Raw genomic sequence first — 22,373 nt, 5'->3', positions numbered from 1 at the left:
CGTTTCAGGGTCCACGATAGAAGAGAGGATGTGTTTCGTTTTGTGGTAATCCAAGTTCCCACTCAATGGAATTCTGCGTTGTCGAAGTTGACTCAAAGAAAAAAGAAGGGACGAAATGTCGGATTGGCGGGAGAAAAAAATGACATTTTGTCGACTGGGCTCCACCGGATTTCGCACACCAGCCAATTGGCCGAGTTACCATTGGCTGGGAGCCCACAGGCACAGGGCCGAAAAACGGGGATCGGAGGGGTCGTCCACTTAAACTTTCCTGAATCGGGCGGCTCCTCTCATTCTTTTGCTGCGGCTTCGGGCGCAAGGGCGCAAGGGCGCAACCAAAAGGCGATGGAGTCACACAGGGGTGGGGGGAGCTTTGCGGAAAACCGAGGGCTTTGTTTCGCCTTCCGACTTGACTCGTTGGACCAGATTGGAAACAACCATTCGCAGTTGGCAAACGTCAGAGGCCAAATTGCGGGGCGTGGTCTCTAGGCATCTGTGTGCTAAGCAAAATGTCCTTCGTTGGATGAGGGACCCGGGGGCTGGATATATCGCATCGTCGAACTGCTCGCCACTGCACAGCCTACCGTTAACTCTATTGCATGAGATAGTCCATAATATATACAGGGCCCTGTCCCGTCTTTTAGATAGCGCCGAGCTCCTTGAGCTTGGAAATGAGACCATCCACGTCTTCGACCTTGCCGCCGCCTTGCCTCGCAGGTGGCTCTGCTCAGTGTTAGCCAAAGTATAAACGCCTGAGAAGTACTGCTTCCGCACAACTCACCCGTAACCTTGAGCACCTTGAGCCTCTTCTCCGCCGAAACGCCGAAGTCGGCCAGCGTCTTCTTCTCCAGCGGCTTCTTCTTCGCCTTCATGATATTCGGTAGGCTCGCATAGCGGGGCTCGTTGAGGCGGAGATCCGTCGTAATGATCATCGGCAGCTTCGCGCGCACCGTCTCCACGCCGCCGTCCACCTCACGCGTGACGCTGACAGCGTCTCCCTCGCCGAACTCGACCTTGCTCGCCTGCGTTGCCTGCGGCCACCCCAGCAGCCCGGCCAGCATCTGTCCCGTCTGGTTGGCATCGTCATCAATGCTCTGCTTGCCGAGGATGACGAGGTTGCTCTTCTGCTGCTCGGCTGCCGCCTTGAGCAGCTTGGCAACGGCCAGGGGCTCGAGGTCGTCGCCCTCCTTCACGTCGACGTGGATGGCCCGGTCGGCGCCCATGGCCATGGCGGTGCGCAAGATATCCTGGGCCTTCGGGGGCCCGGCGCTGAGGACGCAGATATCTTCAACGCCGCCAGGGGCCCGGGACTTCTCACGGATGCGCACGCTCTCCTCGACCGAGAGCTCGTCGAAGGGGTTCATGCTGTGCTTGATACCGGCTGTCTCGACGCCGGTTTGCGCCTTGTTGACGCGCGGCTTGACCTAAACCGGGGGAGCAACGTCAGCGGGGGGCCGGTTCATTATGGACGCATCAGATCGGGAAGATGTAGTCACGCGGGACCGAACTGATCGGACGGGGTCTCCTGTTTCGGTAACTCACTCACCGCATAGTCAATCACCCGCTTGATGGGGACCAATATCCGTAGCGCTGACATGGTGAGGTTTTGACGTTCAATGGCGGGCTGAGAAGGGAAGAGGGAAGCGTTGAATGCGGCCCATGACGATCGGTTTGCCATGGCCATCCCCGGCTAGTGCCGATGCCAACCTCGGCCAAGCGGCCGTTGCAACCTGACCCCTAACTTATCCCTAACCCTGACTAAGATGTCCAACCACCCATCCCTCCTCGCAACAACAACAGCAGAAAGATCTCAGGGGACGTAACAACCAAGACTATCTCCGCTTTATCATGATCAGACTCATCAAATGACCCCAATGCCTACAGCAAGCCACCGGAACTCCATCTGCCTCCTCACCTGCTTCACCTCTCCCCTTCGCAACATCCAACGCCTCACAACCCTTACCTCCCAACCGTACCCTCACCAATCATCCCACTCCTCCTTCTTATTGTTTGCCGCCGGGGCCTGTGAGCTTCCCTGTCTCCCACCCTTCCCCATAGCCGCCGTGCCTATTGAGCTCCCGCTGGCCTGCCTTTGGTCGGCAGCAGCAGAGAAATCGTCCCAGAATCCTCGCCTGCTCTCGTCAAAATTGTCGCCATTCGTGTTCACCGGTTTGTACCCGCTGCCACTGGGACCCTCGACGAAGCGAGTGAATCCATCCTGCGCCGTCTTAGCACCTGCTTGGGCGGACCGCGCGGCCTGGGCGGCAGCGTTGCGGGCTTGAGCCGCAAAGTCGGTCTCGGATATCTGGCCATATGTTAGTACGTTGGGGCTACGAGGGCTGTGAAGAAATGCGAGAGAAATAAAGAGCCACGTACTTGCTTAGCCGTAGGCTGAATGAACCCCTCATTGACATTCTTGGCCGTTTTCGTGACCGTCGACGCGAACCACCCAAAGCCCTTAGAGATGGCCGCCATAGGGTCTTTCTGCAAGTCGTCAAACCCGGGGATCGCTTGCTCCTGCTTCTGCGGCCGCGGCCCCGAACTGCCAAACCCAGCGTACTTGCCACCCTGGCTCGGCGGCAAGTCAGCCGACCGCTGCGCGTTCCGCTCGCCCAGCTTCGCAAAGTAGTCCACATCCACCTTGATCTTCCCACCTGGCGCCGGGCTCTCACTCCTGCTCCCACCCGTGGGCGCAGAAGCAGCACTCCCACTCAGCGGCGTGCCCGTCCTCGGCCCGCTGCGCGTGGGCGCCGTCGACGGACCCCCCGCACCAGGCGCCGGACTAGCACTAGCACTCGCCGCCTTCTCCCCGGGCACGTACTCGCGGCCCTCGACCTTAGCGCTCAGCCTCTCCTTCCACTCCTCGCCGGCCTCCCCGCCATAGCGCTCCGCGATGGTGGCATCGTCCCAGCTGAGCCCGCGCATCTTGGTGTCCTCGTGCTGCTCAAAGAAGCGGCGCCAGTTCTCGTTGCCGCCCAGGCGCATGCGCTCGATCTCGGCGGCCTTGAAGGCGTCCATGGAGATGGAGCGGACGAAGGAGATGTGGACGCCCAGGCCGCGGTGGACGCCGGCACACGACAGGCAGATGAAGATGCCGAACTTGGGCGAGGCCCACTGCGGCGAGGGCGCGCTGCAGTCGCAGCAGATGTTGTTCTGGGCTTCGGCCTGGATAGTGACGAGCTAGATGCGCGCGCGCAAAAAAGGGGGGTGCCGTCAGCAACACGAGCGCGGAAAAGGAAACATAGCTGAGGGGATAGGGTGTCGTTGGTCGACGAGAGAACAGATGGGGGACATGGTGGGGAGAAACACGTACTTTAGATCTCGTCTCGGGATCGACCTCCCACATAGCTTTTGAGGCCATCTTGGGCGACCAGCTGCCGGGTGCGATCTACCGTGCTAGACCGCGCGGATCGAGGAAGACAATTCGAAGCGTTTGGATATCGTAGCGTTTGCACTAGGTTTGGTGGCTGTTGAGAGTATACGAGCGGATTGAGTTGTCGTGATGTTCAGTAATTCGTAAGACAGCACCACTAGGTAACTTCTCCCGGGCACCAGTAGACTGCGCGGAGAGATGGAGTTGGCTGCGCTTGGAAATTCTGGGCGAAGTTTATCGCGACAGGACAAGTGGTTCTGGACTTCGGTTGGGCGGGGCCAATCGGCAGGGTCTGGACGCCGCCGCAATCCTGCCTCTCCATGACCCCCTGCAGGAACCGCTGCAACCTCCCGCATCCCTTCACCCACACAGAACACGCCATGCTTGGTACAAACACGCACATATCACATCACTCTCAAAATCAGCAAGCAAAAGGCATCACGTATTGTGGAGACCGAAAACTTTTCTTATGCCCCAACCTGACTCCGGCGAAGCCTAGTGTACACGCCCGAGGGTGCGAGACCAAAGAGTGAAAGCCGTCCGTCCTTCCCCACGTAAAGAAAGTAAGAAAGTAGGTCATGAGGATATTAGGGGATATTTCTGCAGAAAGCCGCAAGATAATGGATAAGTGTCCCTGAACTCTACCCGCAGTACCCCTTTTTAGAAGCCTGCGCAAATTCCAGGACGCCAGAAGTATCCCTCCCTTAATCTCGCTTTCATGAAATATCCCGTCTAGCCATTGGCAAAAAAAAAGGAAAAAATGTCATCCACCCATTGCCGGTCGTTAAGAAGATGCACGCGCCTAAAAGTAATACAGACGAACGGGGAGATTGCCGAATAGAAAGAGCGCGTGCATTCGTATCTCCATTGACGTATGCTGCGTGCTCATCAAGAGTAGAGCATCATCATTTAGGCGGCCGCGACAGCCGGGGCAGCCTCAACCTGCTCGGTGCCGTTCGTGTCCTCCGCCTCGGTGGCTTTAAAGTCATCATCCGTCTTGTCCGGGCTGTCGATGGCAACCTTGACAGCGATCTCACGGCCCTCGATCTCCTTGCCGTTCATCTCCGCGACGGCCTGCTGCTGCAGCTCCTCCGAGGCCAGCGTGACGAAGCCGAAGCCACGGCCCTTGCGGGGCTCGCCGCGAGCCTGGAGCTTCTTGATCATAAACCGGGGGATCGGGCGCAGGGCGATCTTGGCCGACAAGGGCTGGTAGGCATCGAACAGCTCCTTGAGCTACGGAGTGGGTCAGCAATTATTACCGCCGGAGGGGGGAGGGGGTTAAACAGACCTTATCCTCGGTCAGGTCATATGGGAGGTTAGCAACCATGACCTTGGTCTTGGACGGGATACCGTCGGCCGGGGGGCCGCGCTCCCGACGCTCCCGGGGACGAGCCTGAGCCTTGCCCGGCTTGCCATCCTTGTCACCAGTAGCTTCGTTGGTGACATCCTTGAGGGCTTCAGGCTCTGCGGCAACGGCGGCATCATCGGCCTCCGCGCCATTCTCCTCCTTCTTCTCGTCCTAGGACCCTGTCAGCCGTCTTATGTCCACGTCTTCAACAATTTGGTGACACAGAAGACTTACACCACTGCCACGGCCACCGCGGGCACGGCCACCACGGCCACGGCCAGCTCGGCCGCGACCACGGGTAGAGTGGCGACGACGGGTGCCTTCGGCACCACCCTCGACGTTGGCGCCCTCTGCCTTGTCGCTGGTCTCAGGCTTCCGAGCGAGTTGAACGGAGACCTTACGCTCCAAAATCTCCTTGCCCGAAAGTTCGGCGATGGCGCGCTCGGCCTCGCTGGGGGTCGACAGATCAACGAAGGCGTAACCGACAGGGCGGTCGGTCCGAGGGTTCTTCGGGATAGAAACAGACTCGCTGTGATGCATGGTTAGCGAGAGTACTAGGGAGGAGGGCAATGAGTCATAAAGAAGCAGTGCTAATAATGTCGAGGTATCAAGCAAGATATTGGTAGTTCAGGAATTCACATTGATGCAGATGGGGGAGACGCGACGCCACAAGCAGCCATCGGTCGTCGGCCATCTCAGGTCGGGCAAGTGCAGTCGTGGAGGTGAAGGGCGGTATGGCGGGCACTCGAGGCAACCAGCGGTGAAGGTGTCGACTCGTGGCCGATGAGAAAATGCGAGAAGATGGTAACTTACACAAGGTAACCCTTGAAGAAGTCTTTCAACTCCCCCTCCGTTGTCGCATAAGCCAGGTTTCCGATATAGAGCCGGCGACCTTCGGCAGCGCTGGCAAGGACAGCGTCGTTGTTGGCCGAGTTGTCCTCGGCGGTCTTGCCAGCGATAGAGGTATTGGCCAGAGTGTTCGTGACTTCATTGACGGCAGCAGAGGCTGCGTCAGATACTTTCTCCACGACGGTAGACATGGTCGTTGATAGCGATATCGAGTTTGATAAGCTTGTCGATGGAGACGGACCACAAGTTGTGTGTCGAATGACGGGTGTATTGGCTCGTCGTGTGTGGGTGGCGACACCTAGTAAAATCGAGGGGCCGAAATGAACTGACGAGAGTGATTCTACTCTGGGTTCGGGGGAGTGTTGAAGGGTAGCTACGTGCCCTAGAAAGGTTGACGGTAATGGTCGAAAGGTTGGGAAGCTTTTGATCGATCCTTAGTGATTTAACGTGAAGAGAGAAAGGGAAAAGATGTGAGAGCGGCACAGCCAGAAACAAATATTTTTGCCAGGCGTTCGGGGAATTAAGCGAGAGGGAAGGCGGCAGGCCAGGGTACGTACCTACCTTGCTTGGCCGGGTCAAGTGGGGTAGGGGCGGTGCAGGGTTTCGCTGTTCATTGAGCAAGGCAAGTCAGTCTGCGCTTCTGCAACTCCACAGACTTCGGAGAATTCCAGAGTTTCAATGTGGCGCTTCCTGTGCATAGGGTTCTCAGCACTTACCTTGCGGAATATGAGTCAACTCCGAGATGCTGAGCGATTCTGAGGTGGCTCGGGTGGGGTGGTCGATGTGTGGAGGGTTAAAGGTTTGCGTAAAGTCGGGCTTGCCTGTGCGGAACACCGGAGGTAGATGGTTTGTATAATTCGTATGTTTCAGGAAAGAGGAAAAGGTTATGCTCTTGAATCGAGATTTCTCAATTTACGCTCTTGGTGTGGCCCAGGGTTACTGAACGGTGAGGACGCTTTCTCGATTGCCGAAATAGGCAAGCATCTCTTGTGATTCGTACTTTATTTAGGTTCTAGTCACTGCAGACAACACGATTCATGTGGCGAACAAGCGGAAAGATCAAATACCTAAGGTACCTAGGCGCTCGGTGACTCGGGAAGGAGCAGGAAACATCAACACCCAGACTGCGAAGCGATCGTACAGTCTTCAACATTCTTGTTCAACATGCTTGCATGCACACAAGAACCTTACTTTGTAGGTCTGGGGGAGTGGAGGTAGCTCTGAGACAGCCACGACATCACAACCCAGGCTGCCAGGTCTGGATCTGGGGCTAGTGGCATATTCGGGGATGAATCCCTGTTCAATGGGTCCGGAGCTCAAGCCTGGACAACAAATCAAACTTGGCAGCCCCCGGTGGCTCTTGACAGTTCAGACTGGAGGCAACACCAACGAGATCCTATGCGATCGCAGAGATAGAATGAATACCGAACCGCATCATAGCTACGTAGGTGGCCAAGAGTTATACGTCACCATCATGAGACATTGACTTTTTCGTCCGAATCCGTTGATCATGTAAATACCTCCACGACACCGTTGCCGCCGCAACCCGTGGGCGGTGGGGTAACCCGGCATCTTTTCAGACGACTTATTTCCATACGAGAGAGACTTGTCTGTCTACCTACTTAGGTACCCAGGCTTCCACGGCTGCCGAACACACTGGAGAAATTCTTGACGGCATGTATATACATGGCTGCAGTGCAGATGTAATCTTGGAGATTGAGGTGACATTTGGCTCTTCGGCATCACATGCAGAGGAAACCGTCGAAAAGCATCCGTACTTATGGACACTCCGATTCATCGACAATGAGCAGGCACCCCATTGAGTACCAATGTCAAGGCACGGGATCTGAGATCTGCCCTCCAACCGATCGATTATTGTCGTTGGATGGACCCGGATGCCCTCCGCGTGAGTCGCCACAACTGCCATGCAGGCCCAGAACGAAACCCGCATCGCTGGTGGAGCATGTGATAGGCAGGCAGGCGGGGCATCTCGTCCACGGGTGAATGTGCCACCCTCCGGCCAAAAAAGGCCAAACTCCAAAGTCAGTCAGCTGGAGGAACGGAAAGAAAAGCAATCCGGAAGCCCAAAGTCTATAGGTACGTTTTTTTGACTCTGTTTCTTTTATTCGATTTATTTTGCCTGGTTTTCTTCTTTCTTCTTGGTTTCCTTTACATTTTTGTCTTTTGATTTCTTGCTCCTCTTTTCGAGCTCGGCTTTTTTTGGCCAGAGGATGTGTAGTGTACTTAAATTCACTCTTAGTCATCCGGGGCAACGCATGAGATTGGCTTGCAAAATGAGACCACCATGCTCGGTGACCATCTTGTAATTTCCATATCTCATTACTTCCGGTTGATGACGAGCGAGGTGTCTGGGTGAACCTCTGGTGGCGGTGACTAATATGGCAGACGCTGGCAGCCGATTTCGGGTTTGATGCCCCACAGTTGATCTGATAACGAACAAAACCCACCCAGCTCTCGTGCTCGAAAGGTTCTAGCCTACCACATAGTCAGTTGATGATCTGGCTCGGCTATCAAATAACTGGCGGAGATACACCGGCGATTCGACGTAAATTTCAGCCGTCCATAAACAGAGATCTAGCAAGGTCTATTTCCAACCTTGTTGCCACTTGGATCTGATGACGACTCTACCTGAGGCCTCTACTAGAATCAAGCGCTCACGTGTGCCCATTCTCGCCACACCACCACGGACTACCTAACTGGGACCTTCTGAGAGATCAATCATTGTGTAATTATCAACTTTTTACCACCCCAAGTTTCATGCGGTAGAGATCCCGTGGGCCGCCATACCCAGGTACTTTTAGTCGGCAACGAAAGGTGTGCCTGGATGACCGGGGAGGCTGGTGAGGATCGACGGGAGAGTTCTTCATCCGCGGACTTCGTGGTGTGAACAAATATGGGCGATATTGGCGGATCCGGTCGGGTGGTGCAACCCGCCGCGGTTGAGGGCAGGAGCATGGCTGTGCTGTATGGGAGCGAGACTGGAGCCTCCGAGGACATCGCAGGCGAGCTGGGCAAGACAGCCCAACGGCTACATTATCAGACGACGGTAGACGAAATGGATAACTTCAAGTTGGTGCGTCACCCCTCCAAAATCATGCAATCTCTTCTCCACAAACATCGGTCTAACAAAAAAAAAACACGCCACAAACAGGCAGATCTCCTTCGCTCTTCGCTGGTCGTGTTTGTCACGTCAACTACTGGGCAAGGTGACATGCCAAAGAACACACTCAAGTTCTGGAAAAACCTCAGGCGAGAGAAACTCAACAACACCAACTGCCTCCGATCGTTGCGGTTTGCCATATTTGGGCTCGGGGATAGTTCATATCCTAAGTGCGCACCCCCTAGCTGCTGCGTGGCGAATTGATACGCTACCACATGCAGTGATACGGTTGTTCTAAGACACCGTTTTCTTCTTTTTTCTCTCTTTTTTTGGGGGTACTGTTACTGACAGATTCTCTGATACAGATTCAACTGGGCGGCAAGGAAGCTGCGAGCGAGGCTCCTGCAACTTGGCGCAACAGAATTCTTCAGGCCTGGGGAAGGAGACGAGCGGCACGATAACGGGTAAGCACCTCTTCAAACTGTTCCCCGATAGGTCCCCTTCCTTCTTTGCTATTCCCACTTGCCTCCGATGGGGCTTCAGATGACTTCATTATTCTTCCGGTTCTTTGAACTGGCGTACACAAAATATTAACGAGTTTCCCTCCCGTCAGCATTGACAGCATCTATCTCCCGTGGTATGAGGAATTAAAAAAGACGCTGCTCGCCGACTATCCCCTCCCAGAATCCCTCAAGCCCATCCCAGACGACGTCCAGCTCCCGCCTAAATACCCCATAGAGCTGCTCTCGATCATGAGCGACACGGATCATCATGGCAGCGTGGATGGTCCATCGCTGACCAAAGATGAGCTTCTGTTCCTCGCTTCGAAGACCAAAAGTGCGGACCGCTCTCACGTCGATAACCCTCTGACCACGGCAGAAAAGGCACGGGAAGACTGGTTACGGCGGAATCTTGCCTTCCCGGTTGACTCGATCCGCCGAGACGGGGTCTTTGAGCGGAGTGATCCACGAGCGTTCGCTGCGATGGATAAGAGCAATCGACTCAAAGACCACCCGGAGAAATATCTCCTCCAGCGACAGCTAACCAATCTGCCTGCCTCGCCGCCGGAATACCTAGCCCCCACCAATCTGCCTGCCTCCCCGCCGGAATACTTACTCCCAATTCCAGATACGTACGTGGGCACGTTGTTGTCCCACAATCGAGTCACGCCGTCCGACCACTGGCAAGATGTGCGTCATCTTGCTTTCGACATCGACGTAGGGGAGAGGGCGTTCCCCGATATCCTCCAATTTAGCGGGAGTCTGACTCTCACCATCTGGCCGAAGAATTACCCGCAAAATGTCGACGAGTTAATCCTCCAAATGGGATGGGGAGCAGAGGCAGACGCTCCTCTCCAGCTCAAGGGTGTTCCTCCCGGGTTGTATTCACAGGATCGCGTCACTACCCTAAGGCACCTTTTGACCCATAACTTAGACATTACCGCGGTTCCCAAGCGAAGCTTCATCCGGGGATTGCTCTATTTCACCAATGACGAAAGGGAGCGAGAACGGCTCCAGGAGCTCGTCGAACCCGGTAATGAACAGGAATTCTACGACTACACGTGTCGCCCTCGTCGGACCATTCTCGAACTGCTGCGGGACTTCACGGGCATCAAGATCCCATACAACAGGGTCCTCGATATGTTTCCAGTCATCCGTGGCCGTGAGTTCAGCGTCTGCAACGGAGGCGATAGCATTACTGCGGCCGACGAGCGATGTCACGTTAGAATCGAAATTCTAGTCGCCCTAGTCGAGTACAAGACCATCATCCGCAAGCCTCGTCAGGGCCTTTGCTCTCACTACTTTAGACACCTCCCCGTCGGCACCCGGTTGACCGTCCGCCTAGCGCCGTCCAGCTCCCACCTCGTACGGGGCGATGTGGAAGCGAGACGGCCTCTGATCGCAATCGCCACCGGCACCGGCGTCGCCCCGATCCGTGCTGTCATCCAGGAGCGCGACTGCTATGCTGACGTCGGCGATACTATTCTCTTCTTTGGTTCTCGCAACCGTTCAGCCGACTTCCACTTCGCGGACGAGTGGAGACTGCATGCCAACCTCAGGGTCTTTCCGGCCTTCTCGCGTGATGGCATCGAGCCCGACCCCAAGGCCACTGTCACCACAATCATCCCGCCTCCCGCCTACCCTCTCGCTACCGCCCTGGAAACCGTCTACCCTAACCAGTACGATGCGCACAAAAACTACGTGCAGCATTTGATCCGGGCGCACGCCGCCGAGGTCGGCGCTCTGATGCGGAGGCGGCCGTATGTGCTGATTTGCGGTAGCAATGGACGCATGCCCGTCTCGGTGCGGAACGCCTTGCTGGATGCCCTGGTCATTGATAAGGTGTGCGAAACCAAGGAGGCGGCCGGAAGGTGGCTTTCCAACCCAAGGAATGTCACCATGTGGCAGGAAACGTGGTGAAGGAGGCCGGGGGTGATGGGCGTGACTTGCCACGCTTTTCTTTCTTCGGCTACACTCATGGGAACGGAGTTTAATGTTATGTTTTGCATGCAAGGCACGGATGAGATGGATGGTCAGATATGGGTTACAGTGTGTGGTGGAAATAGCCAGGTAGATTGAGGCTACGGATCTTCTATGCTTTACTTTGTTTAATTTTGCACATTGGATCCTGCGAGGTGGGACTTGAGGCGCATGTAGCAATGTGCAGGTCTCTGTCTCAGCTACGAGATCGTAGCCGCGTAGCAGGTAGCATATCATGCATTGTATGTCTACAACAGCCCTGTGCCATCATCAGTTCCCATACGTGAAGGTTTACGGGAATAAGCCAACGACGAGGAGCCGGGTTGGCTAGAATATACTTGGATTGATGGGGGTTGGCGTCTGGGTAGAAATATGAAAAAGTCAGAGCATGAGGTAGGTGAGTGGGTGTATAGTCAACTGTGTCTGTTGTTCTACCGCTGCTATCTTTGTTCTAGACTCAAGCTCCGAGTCCGAGCAGGCGGACTGCAATGATACCTTCCCAGTATCCCTTGAAACTCCCAATACCTTCCCCCTCCAACATAGAGCCGCAACCTCTGACCGCCAGGATGCTCCCCGCTCATCTCTTACGCCATCCCCAAAAGATTATGTCGGAAGATCCAACGCCGCCAACCAAAAACAGCCCCCAGAAAGACACGACCGCTGACATCCACCTCCAAACCGGCCTTTCCATTTTGAACTGGCCGAGTAAAAAAAAAAAACGAACAACTAAAAAAACTCCAGAACGCCTCGCTCCCATTGTATCCAAAAACTAGAAAGGAAAGCCACCGGCCGTGGTAGTGGTATATAGCACGATATCCCAAAATCAGGCGAAGCCAAAACAAAGGTTGCATAGCATATATACGATGCAGGATGCGACCAACATAGGGAACGAGGACACTGAGCAGGGGCAGCATCGGGCGGCGACCCAGGAGCCTGCTCAGCTGAGACTACCGCCCCGGTCCTCCTCCCAGCTATACCGCTTATCGGCAACTTGAGGCACATGGATGAGCTCCGAGCCCCCGTCAATGCGCTCCATGCTGCATGGGGTGCGAGGGACATCCTGGTCCTGGTCGCGGTCGCGTTCGTGGCCGTGGTGATGGCCCTGTTGCTCGTCCTGCGCCCTACTCGGCTGTCTCGGTAATACGGGTTCGTCTGTCCGGAAGCGGGTCTCTTCCTCGACGGTGAAGTTACTCCCGAGCGTGTCAGTCGAACCTTGCGTGTGAGAGCGGTGGTGCCCTAGTGGTTGCGGGAGTGGTAAATCCTGTGAGCCTGAATAGGCTGGTCCGGCTTTGGCGTCTGCCTCCTCTGGGGGATGGGCCGGGGTCACTATTCGCGGTACTGTTTGTTGAGGACGCGGGAGCTGGACGTTTTCTGGCAACGGACCTAGGCACACCACTCGTGATGGGTCGATGGGAGTTCGTTGAAATGTCGGGGATGGTAGTTGCATGGATCCGGTCGGGGAGGTGGGGGAATCACTAGACCCAGCACGGGTAATGGATGACGGAGCGTATGTGTGTGGTGAATGTGGTGAATGAGGCGAGTGGGGGGAGACGGGCGAGTAGGCAGGATCTGACCCTGTGAAAGGTGTGTGGAGGAGGAGATGCGTTGGGGGTGCGACCGTCATTGGTGATGGGAGATCGAAACCGCGGTTCGTCCAGTCGCCGTGTGGGGTCATTGGGGAAGGAAGAGTGCCGGGGAGCGAATTACTGTTGGCATATGTTGGCGATGATGCTGGCGACGGCTCCTCAACCGGTCTGTAGTGGGCGACGGGACTTGTATCTTGCATTGATTTTTCGGGCCCGAGTCCGGTCGGAAAGGTGGCATTCGGCGTATAGGTCGGCACTGGCCCCTGTAGCTGGCGGTCTAGTTTTCGCCTTGTGATCTCGTATTGGCTCAATGCTCGGCTGCTGTCGGCGCCAAATTCGGTGTCGTCGTCTCCGACATCGTGACTATCCAGCTCGACGGGCTCGGGCGGCACCGGCATCTCGAACACCTGATGCTGCTCGTCGGCGCCAACCTCAACTGGTTGCACGCTTTGGCCATCCGTTTCGTGGACTGCCGGCTTCCTTGATCGCTTCTTTCGTATGATCTTTGTAAACATTCTTTTGACCGGACTCGCAGGTTCCTCCTCCTCATCCTCCTCAATAATTTGGGGGCCATCCTTGTGTTCGTCTTCTTGCCCCGGGACCTCCTTCTGCTTGTCCTTCCGTTTGCGTACGAGGCAGAACCATAGCAGCAACGCCGCAATGCTGCCAACGACGAACGCACCCAACACAATCCCGACCATCTGGCCAGTCGACAATCCGTGGCTGGGCTCAGGCTCGCTCTCGTATTTGGGATAGGCGCTATCTGCCGGTCTAGTGATCTCCTCGAGCAAGTAGTTCTTCGTCGCGTTCTTGGGAAATCGAGCCTGGTGAAGTGAGTAAGTCCCTCGGTCGTAAGAGGTGATGATGTACGCCTCCTGCAGAAATGCGCGTCCGATGATGTACCGGTTGTCGTTCACTTCCTTGGTCGACCTCTTGAGAGGGAAATATGGAACGCTCGAATCACCCCACTGAATGATGTTTTTGAAAGGATACCGTAGAAGCTGGGCAAAGGCGGCGGACGGGAGGGTGATATTGACGACGCCTGGCGTGTTGAGAGGTTGTCCAAAGTTGTCGGCATTCTGGTAGCTGGAAAGGGAGAAGGTGAAGGATAGCGACGTGCTGGACTGATAATTCGTGTACTGGGCGCCGTCGGAGAAGACATAGACCCCCAAATCCTCCCTCCACTTCAGGTTCAGAGCCGCGGCAAAGCGCTCGCATACCTCCGTAGGGAGCCACAGGTATGGCGTTGACGAGTCAATGGTGGCGATGATGGAATCGTCCATCTTAACGAGCGGCCGTGACGTCGATGTCCAATTCTTGGTTGGGGCTTCATCGAGCGTGGGGACCGCTGCTGTTATCCCGCGGAGCCGCACCACGGGCAGCCGTGATACTGGGTCAAGGGTGAATTTGGTATTGTGCGGTTCAAACCTTAGGGTATCATAGCCCCCAAGTGTGAGGGACGCCACTGTTCCACCGTTTGGCTCATCTGGGTCATCGTCAGCGCGTCCGATCCGCGTTGCGGGTGATGAATGGGTGACTTACCATTGCGGTAGTAGGCGCCCGCCGTGTACCCGTAGCCATGGCTCGGAATAGTGCCGTAGGTTTGCGCTAATTGCGAAATGAAAGGATTGGTGAGGTTGGCCCCAAACCTGCCCTGGGTCACGCCGACGCCAATGTATCCCTGGTAGTAATCGGTGTCGTTGATAGCCGCCACCAGCGCGCCGTCGATGGCACTCGTGAAGCGCGTCACTCTGTTGACGAAAGCGAGCGTCTCCAGCCCGTAGTCCCCGTTGCCTCCCATGCCCGTATAGTTCATGCCCAACTGCCAACCCCCCAACGAACGCCATGTTTCGGATTGCGAGATGTCGAAGACGCCACCACGAGCATCGATGCATAGTTGAACTTTTGCCTTTGGTCAACACAGCCGTCAGTCGTCTCCGGGAACATGGCACTCACCTGGAACGCAGCCACCGGTGGAGACCACCCATATCTCTGACAGCGCCGTAGCGACACTGAGATACACCACCTGGGCGGGGGAGCCGATGTAGAAAGCAAAGTTAGACCAGGTCCCGTCGATTCCATACCTGCCGGGCTAGTCAGTGGATGTGCGCGGCGTAACATAAGCTGGGGCACACAAGGAGCAGGATGACGCACCACTCGCCGGATGGTTGGATCCAGAGGGGACTCGGAGTTGGTGGATCGGGCGAGGCGGCGACGACGGCAGCCCCGAATTGCGACACAGCGAGCACCAGCAGCAGCAGAACGTCACGAACGACAGCGGCCCCGAGGTAGGGTAACCGCATGGTTGCAGCACCCGGGCCCGGACTGCGCGCAGTCAACGGCGTTCTGTCACCAGAGGAGGGGTCCTAGGACGCTTGCGAGGCCGCGTCGGTGTGCCATGGGCTGCAGAGCGTACGGTAGTGGAAACTAGCAGCCGACACGCCGAAAGTCACGGGGAGCTAGGTCGCTGCGGTCGGTGAATAAAGATTGGGAGGTCGGACTGCGCGGATCGAGCACAGCTCTCTCACTCCATGCCGCCTCGCAGGAGTATTGTACCAGGTAGTGTGTAATTGGGAGCCAGAGATCGACTAGAACCGACCACAACGACAATGTCCTTTCTTTCTTCCAGCACACGAGAGATAGGACTGGAAAGGATGGATGGGAAGGGATGGATGGGTGCGAGAGAGGGACCGGGCATGCGGGTGCAGCGTCTCGTGGGACGAAGAATGCAACGGCGGAAAATACCAGTCGGGAAATCAAAACGGAACCCTTTGGGATGGATTGGGATGAGATTGGATGAGATGTCTCGCCTTCCCAGAGAATTCTGGGGGTTGCCGCTCAAGCAGGAAAGATCGGCGTGAGCAGCAGCAGAGGACCCGTGGACTGGACCAGGCTGCGGAATCGAAGGGGGCCAGGCGTCGAAAAGGTTGATTGAGTACCGGTAGGCTCAATTACAAGTCACCCCGACCTCATTCCCCCCATGTGTCGAGATTCAATTCAGGAACTTGCCGCTAACGGTGACTTTGGAAATTTTGTCAGACCAGGCCCCGGGGGGCGGGCGGGATCGAGGCACAAGGCACGAGGCCGGCAAACCGTTTGGCGGCAGGAGCCACCTCAAGCCAGGGGAGCACGGAGCCTGCAAGTTTCGACTTGGTCGAGCTTCCCTTTTTCGATAAGCACTGGGCACCGTCTCCACCGCCCAAGACCGAAAACCCCTGGAAAGCGGGCAGTGAGGGAAGGCGCTGTGCTGTTCATCCATCAAAACCCCCCCACCACCTTCCAGTTTCCCCCCCAAACAACCTGGAAGAAGAAGCAAGGGAGAGCCAGGGAGAGCCAGGGAGAGCCAGGGAGGGAGGGCGAGCCACCATCGGCAATGACAGGGGCTGGGGTTGCTGGCTAAACAGTTGCCCAGAGAAGCGGAAAGCCACTGAAATGCTTGGGTCGGCTGCCATGGGCCCCTCTCTCCCGCTCTTTTCTCTCACCCACCAGCAAAATTGCCCGTCTCTCCGTCCGCCACAAACACAAAACAGTTCAGGAACCTGACACGGGCTCTCCTCCCCGCAGTAAACCGGGAGGTAGCATCCTGGAGGCGCGCCGTCCGAAGTCCCGCCCCTTCTCGGCACTTTGCCCTGGGGAAGCCGTCTGTAGATTGCTAGGCAAATGAAGCTAAACCTGGAAGCGCGAACGCGACGCCATCTAAAGCACAGCAGCCCGGACGCAGGACAGTCTGCATCTCAGCGCTACACAGGACCTTTGCACAATGCACTCCCCAATACCATCTGTGGACCAGTCTGGATCTTGCTCGGGACACACGAACACCACATCGACGGCCGTCTCCCGCACGTGGCGTATCGATGCGGCTAGCTCCGGTGGCTGATAGATTCCCGACACTAGGCTTGCGGCGTTGGCTTTCCGCCGATTGAGACTGGCTGAAAAACCAGACGAAATGTCCGATTAGAGTTGAGGCGTTACGATCAGGACGCCCAGGGTTCGTCTGATGACGCGCAAATCCTCTTATCCAGTCCGTGCCTCCGCCTTGCTGCGAGGGAATCCCAGCCGAGGAGACAGCCCACCATCGGCGAACCCGCCCACCGGCCCCGAGCGATACCCGGAGAGAGCAGGAAAGTGTTCTTGTCGGATGGTTTTAATAAAACATGATCATGATCAGGCCACAGTGGATTCTCTCACCAACAAGCAACGCAACCAAAGACCCGCAGGCGTTGGAAATAACAGACAGCGTCACCAACACTCAGGGTCCTGATGGTTCATCATGTCGTGGTCGGCCATTGCTTGTGCACTTCGCATCAATGGCGCTGGCCCTGGTTGGCATCACTGACCGAAGTCCCACAGGAAAGCGATATTGCGGGGAACCTCGCTTGGAAGTGGCATGCCGTCCGCTTGGTACCGCAAATGCCGGGGAAATGCTCTCGGTGGTGGTGAAACTGGGAGGGGAACTTCTTGGCCACCGGCCATCAAAAAAACGGGATCTGAGCATTCTGGTTGCGCTTTTCGCCGCCTTATGACGATCGGTCATTCTCGTCCTGGACCACCAAGACTTGTTTTGTCGGCACCACTTGCGAGCTTCGTTCGAAGTTCAAAGACTGACTAGGAAGCTGGCGAGAACATTTCGCCTCGTTGCTACCGCACCAATGGCGGGATGTCGAGGAATTTCTCCAGAGCACTCTGATGGCCGCCGGGTCACTATCGACGACCGGCGGTGCAGATATATTGATCAAATATCGGCCGCGGTGAAGCCATCCTTCGTCCCAAGCAGGCGGCAAGCCGGGCGGCGAGAATCAGAAGAGGAATGTCCTGAACAGGCATGAAGGATGCATCGGACACGGCAGGGTAATATATTTCACCACTGAGAGGGTGAGGGCACTCTGGCTAAATTCAGCGCCAAACCATTTTGCCGACACACACCCAATCAAGCATTCGCCCTGTCTCGCTCTCCCGTTCCGTTCACGCAGACCAGCCCGCCACCACATCCCTGGGAACTTGCTACTTTCCTGGCTCAGCATCTGGTTGCAGCCGTCGACGACTGGGAAAACGGTGGGCTGGCGTTGACAGGCGGGGACCCAAGGTTTCCGACATGCAATCTATATACGAATACAGACAAGACTGTATGTTACAACTGGTTCACGGCTCGTGCTGACCAGTTTGTTTCAACAACCTCTGTCATCCTAACTTGTCTTTCACAGAGAACCACCTGGGTGTCAAGGGTGTCTAGCTTTTGAGAAGCCCCTGTTTCTGTCACCGAGACGCCGCGCTGCCCGATCTGGGAAGACCTGCCTCGAGCCTGCGTGCTAGCTGTGGAAGCATGCACATGCCTTGCGACTTGATAGCAAGCAGGAAATGCTTTGCGAAAGATCTTCGGGGTGGCGAGCATTGGCGTCAGACGTCTATCTTCCTGTTTCAAACAAATAGTGACGCATTCAATTCCTCGTGTAATCGGCCGTTGACAGCAGACCCAAGAGCCAAGCACCCAAGCAAGCAGGCGATTGCTGCCCCTGCTCGCTTCTTCTGTCACGCCATTGGCCCGGGAGCGGTGTTGTACAGCCGAAAACTCACCTGCACTGTTGTTCCCAGCTGTCTTACCAAACACGATGCCAGCATACTGGAAAGGTGCTCGGTCAAGAAACAGTGCGCGGGTTGTTTTCCCCTGCACAGTGGACACCCTTTTGACCCCAGAAATGTCAGTGAACAAGCATGTCAGGCACTCGGACTGTCTGAGTTGAGGAATGTTTCTCTGGATTCTGGGCGAGCCGTTGAGAGTTCCGTGTCGCTCATTGCTTTCTGGACCCCGGTTCATAACAGTCAGTTCGAAACAAGCAGGCCTGGCAGGCTGACGCCACCAATTCCAACCCACACCTGCGATGGCAGGATGGGCAGATCGGGATGCGACTTCGATTTGCACCTGTCCACTGGCCGGCAGCTCCAGCTTCCCCCCTCCGCCAGGTCGTCAATTGCCGAAGGGGCCCATGGCGCCCCGCTAGCTCCCCACAAGTTGCCCAGGCGAGCGCCTTCACGGCGATCAGTTGTGGCACATGAAGAAGCGATTGGCACGCTGCGGAGGACAAGCTTGAAGGAGGGTGTGTTTGGTGCCTGTGGACTGGCACCCACAGTAAGCATGGAGGGGATGTCGAAAATCAAGCGAACTGTCAGACGGGGCCATCATTGACTTGATACATACAAACACGAGCGAAAGGGGAGCTTAGAATCGCCCTAGTTATTTAGTTATGCCTTCGACGGCAACGACTGAACAGAGACAATCGCACGAAGGCTGCCAAGACACACCACTCAACGGGAGACAACGGAAGACTTGACTCCTTTCCATCAGTGGTTCTCGGCAGTCTTCCATCAACCCTTCCGTTACACCGAACCGGAGGCTGGACTCTTGATAAACGAGTCGGCGACCTGGACACGCATCCGCTTACGGTGCTCGCATGCGAACCACGCCGCCAGCCCCAAAAGTTCCCGTTTGTTCTCGGCGCTCTTGAATTTACCCTCTTCGAGAAGCTTTCGAGACTGGCAAGCTGTGTTCAAGCAAAGACAGGCCACCTCGAGGCCACTCATGCTCACCCACCCACTCTGGCGCGGGCCACGGTCCGAGGCCTGTTCATCAGTCTCCGCTTTCTGGCCCCTCCACCCCCTTGCCAACTAGCCGGCAGCTGGCGTGTCATGCCGGCCCAGTCGCGGGCAAATCGAGGATTCGCGCAAGTCCCGTCCCCTTGGAGAGACTGCTTCTTGGCAGGGATATCCCTGCGCATTAGAGATCCTCATCCAGACCCCTTGTTCATTCATCGGCCCTTGCCCCTTGGCAACGCGATTCCTTCATCCCCGGATCTCTCTCTCCCTCCGAGCCACCCTCCCTCTCTTCCCAGGCGCCGCTGACCTCGTGGCTGGCATCCCACATAACATAATCTGTAATCTGTACAAATACGTAACTGTGGTACACGGTAAATGAAAGTGTCCCACAGCACGCTATTAGGCTCAACACCTCGCGCAAATTGCCCTGTAAATGTTCCCCATTCTCGCGTACGGGGTGTTTGCGAGGGGATTTGCGCACTAATTAGTTATTCTGATGTGCGGTGACTAGCAGCCCGCTGCCTGTCTTGTTGTCTCGGATCTTGGACAAGATCTTCGACGGGATCCCCCGTCCAATTCCCGACATCCTTGCTCAGGTCGCCCTGCCGACAATCCAGCATTTCTTCCTGCCTTTTCCTGCATTCCACAGCGAAGTCCCATGATGCCACCATTGGGCGCGATGGTGAGGAAACTTCGGTGATCAAATCCCGGGTTCAGAACGGATCAAATGCTTGGACGAGGTGGAAAAGGGCCGTATCAGGACCTTCATTCTACCACACCGGCCCAGCGCAAGCACCAAGAAGGGTCCCCCCGAGCCAGCACAGCATGGTCGGGGGCAGAAGAGTGCTGCTCTCGATCGCAGTGATCTCCGGTCTTGGTCTCGACAGCGTCCTTGGAGGTCAGCATCCACCAAAACATGAAAAATAAACCCCCTAGGATTCTCAAGTAAGAGCTAACAGCCAGTAACAGGTCAATTTCGACGTCGGGATGGGACCGTTGATTCAGTCCAGGGCGCCGCTGGCGCCCCCGGTTCCGGCTCGTCGAGTCCAACGGACGTGGAGTCCTCACCATGGCCGTCAACGACGGTAACCATCGTTGGCACGGGCTCGGAGGGGTCGACTGGGAGCAGCAAGAAAGAGGAGGGAACTACGCCCGGGTTAAGGCCGCAGGCCATCAGCTCGGGCAAGGCAGAAGGATCGGTTGAAGCAAACCAACGCGTCGCGACGTCAACCGGAGGCAATTATGTCGACCCAGGGGCGATCGGTGCGGGCGGCACCTTGACGACGGATACGCGTGCCCCCGTCCGCTCTGCGGAACCGACGAGGAGTTCAATCGAGCCCGGAGCCGAGACCAACAGAGGACCGCCACCGGAGGAAACACGCCCCCCACTAACCAGGCTACCGCCGACGCGGGGTTCGAAGCCGCAGTCAACCAGCAGTGCCGACTACAACTATGCCCCGGTGACGACAGCCGCGCCGGTTGTAGACGTAGACACTACCGGATTGAGGCCAACGGCGCCGCGCGGTGGTCCTCCGGGCGACCCGCCGCCCCGAGCAAGCTCGGTTACCATCACTCACAGGACAACCGAAACTATAGATCTCGGTTACGGCCCCCAAGCATCCGGCGCCACAACCTTTGTGACTTCGGCCCGGCCCGGGAATCAAACATTCACTTACATCCCTTCGGGGTCGGTCAGTTACTGCCGGCCTTCTGAGATGACGGGTCCCCCAACGACCTGGTCCGTCATTCACACATCCACCATCACCTGGTACGGCAACCCAGAAGATTACTCGCAGCCGTACCCCCCTATCTCCGTTCCGCAATCGACCTCGTCCTGCGTCGTCCCCATATCGCCGCCGAAGCTAACCATCTCGGTCTGCGCGTCGACCGGCGTGGGGACCCAGTACTTGACGTGTGAAGTAACGACGACGACAGAGAGCTACGGGTTCGGTGTGCAGACCAGCGTCACCCCCCAGGTCGTCTTCCTCACTACGGACAAGAATCCCGCTGTCGTCTTCTCGACCATCGACAAACCTGACTACGGCGTCAGCCAGGACGCCAAAACACGGGACAATCACGCTAATCCCACGCAGGCCCCTAATGACAACTCGTCTGCCGGCTACAACTCACCGGGCGATCCTCAAGCCATCTCCGACTCGGCCCACCGCCCGACCCCGACCCCGATCACTGTGGCGGTGCAACCCACGGGCGTAGTCATCAACGGCAACACGATCCGCGACAACCCAATGCAGCCGACGCAAGTGGTGATCATCGCGGGGCAGACCTTCACCATCGACCCAACCCGCGTCGTCGGCGGCGGCGCAACCATCGACCGTCCCTCGGCGACGGGCGGCATCTACCTGCCCGAGCCGACAAGCACCAACATCGAGGGCGTCCCCGTCATCGTCTCCTCCACGGTCGCCATCATCGGCGGCTCCTCCTTCACCCTCGGCCCCACCGCCACCACGGCCACCGTGTCAGGCAAGACCTTCACCGTCGGCCCGAGCACCATCGTGGGCGGCTCGCAAACCCTCCCCTTACCCACGCTCCCCTCCCCCACCGAAGTCGTCGTCGCCGGCGGCGACCTGATCACCGCCATCGGCAGCTCGGTGCTCGTCATCCACGGCACCACCATCACCTACGCCTCACCGGCGGGCCCGACGACTCCACCACCGTCACGGTCGACGACGACGTGCTGACGCTGGGGCGGGGCGGGATCACGGCGCAGGGCGGCGCCGTCACCCTCGGCGGCGCGCACGCGTCGTCGCCGCAGGACACGCAGTACGCGCTCGTCGGCGGCGCCACCATCACCAAGGTCGGCGCCTCCGTCGTGATCATCAAGGGCGTCTCATACACGGTCGGCCCGGGAACGGGAACCACCACGACCGCTGTGGGTGGCGAGAACGTCACCATCATGCCGAGCGGCGTCGAGGTCGGCACGCTGAGCTTGCGCTTTCCGTTTGGGCCGACTACGGTCATCACGCCGGGTGCGGGGCCCGGCGGGTCGCAGGCTACGCCGACGGGGTCGGTG

The 22,373-nt window shown here is 57.1% G+C and overlaps 7 protein-coding genes across 7 annotated transcripts; 3 read left to right on the top strand and 4 right to left on the bottom strand.

Annotated features, from left to right (window-relative positions):
• Positions 1–157: 157 nt before the first annotated feature.
• Positions 158–1,650, bottom strand: F5144DRAFT_572770 (uncharacterized protein). The gene is made up of 3 exons (XM_066788918.1): positions 1,544–1,650; positions 779–1,421; positions 158–720 (listed from the first exon to the last, which is right to left on the bottom strand). The coding sequence occupies exons 1-3, from the start codon at positions 1,592–1,594 to the stop codon at positions 638–640; spliced, it is 777 nt and encodes a 258-aa protein (XP_066643133.1). The 5' UTR covers positions 1,595–1,650; the 3' UTR covers positions 158–637.
• On the bottom strand, positions 1,651–3,691 carry F5144DRAFT_572767 (uncharacterized protein). The gene is made up of 3 exons (XM_066788917.1): positions 3,311–3,691; positions 2,374–3,177; positions 1,651–2,302 (listed from the first exon to the last, which is right to left on the bottom strand). Exons 1-3 carry the CDS (start codon positions 3,356–3,358, stop codon positions 1,976–1,978), a joined length of 1,179 nt encoding a protein of 392 aa, XP_066643132.1. The 5' UTR covers positions 3,359–3,691; the 3' UTR covers positions 1,651–1,975.
• A 588-nt stretch (positions 3,692–4,279) lies between these two features.
• On the bottom strand, positions 4,280–5,758 carry F5144DRAFT_592846 (uncharacterized protein; the record flags this gene model as incomplete). Its single annotated transcript, XM_066790398.1, has 4 exons — positions 4,280–4,603; positions 4,659–4,889; positions 4,953–5,247; positions 5,532–5,758. The coding sequence occupies 4 exons, from the start codon at positions 5,756–5,758 to the stop codon at positions 4,280–4,282; spliced, it is 1,077 nt and encodes a 358-aa protein (XP_066643131.1).
• Positions 5,759–8,159: 2,401 nt separating this feature from the next.
• Positions 8,160–11,423, top strand: F5144DRAFT_237835 (uncharacterized protein). Its single transcript, XM_066783322.1, has 3 exons — positions 8,160–8,918; positions 9,054–9,152; positions 9,302–11,423. Exons 1-3 carry the CDS (start codon positions 8,482–8,484, stop codon positions 11,106–11,108), a joined length of 2,343 nt encoding a protein of 780 aa, XP_066643130.1. The 5' UTR covers positions 8,160–8,481; the 3' UTR covers positions 11,109–11,423.
• A 592-nt stretch (positions 11,424–12,015) lies between these two features.
• F5144DRAFT_237823 (aspartic peptidase domain-containing protein) lies at positions 12,016–15,167 on the bottom strand. Its single transcript, XM_066783321.1, has 4 exons — positions 14,909–15,167; positions 14,711–14,838; positions 14,297–14,656; positions 12,016–14,240 (listed from the first exon to the last, which is right to left on the bottom strand). The coding sequence occupies exons 1-4, from the start codon at positions 15,055–15,057 to the stop codon at positions 12,106–12,108; spliced, it is 2,772 nt and encodes a 923-aa protein (XP_066643129.1). The 5' UTR covers positions 15,058–15,167; the 3' UTR covers positions 12,016–12,105.
• A 3,462-nt stretch (positions 15,168–18,629) lies between these two features.
• On the top strand, positions 18,630–19,024 carry F5144DRAFT_572720 (uncharacterized protein). The gene has a single exon (XM_066788916.1). The coding sequence runs from the start codon at positions 18,639–18,641 to the stop codon at positions 18,933–18,935; it is 297 nt and encodes a 98-aa protein (XP_066643128.1). The 5' UTR covers positions 18,630–18,638; the 3' UTR covers positions 18,936–19,024.
• Positions 19,025–19,944: 920 nt separating this feature from the next.
• Positions 19,945–21,766, top strand: F5144DRAFT_237789 (uncharacterized protein). The gene is made up of 3 exons (XM_066783320.1): positions 19,945–20,240; positions 20,312–21,110; positions 21,436–21,766. The coding sequence occupies exons 1-3, from the start codon at positions 20,168–20,170 to the stop codon at positions 21,554–21,556; spliced, it is 993 nt and encodes a 330-aa protein (XP_066643127.1). The 5' UTR covers positions 19,945–20,167; the 3' UTR covers positions 21,557–21,766.
• Positions 21,767–22,373: the final 607 nt, after the last annotated feature.

The sequence above is a fragment of the Chaetomium tenue genome (assembly GCF_020726465.1).
Source record: "Chaetomium tenue strain MPI-SDFR-AT-0079 chromosome Unknown F5144scaffold_4, whole genome shotgun sequence".
Classification (NCBI taxonomy): domain Eukaryota; kingdom Fungi; phylum Ascomycota; class Sordariomycetes; order Sordariales; family Chaetomiaceae; genus Chaetomium; species Chaetomium tenue.
The sequence above is the reverse complement of the archived record's forward strand: the minus strand, read 5'-3'. Positions and strand labels throughout refer to the sequence as shown.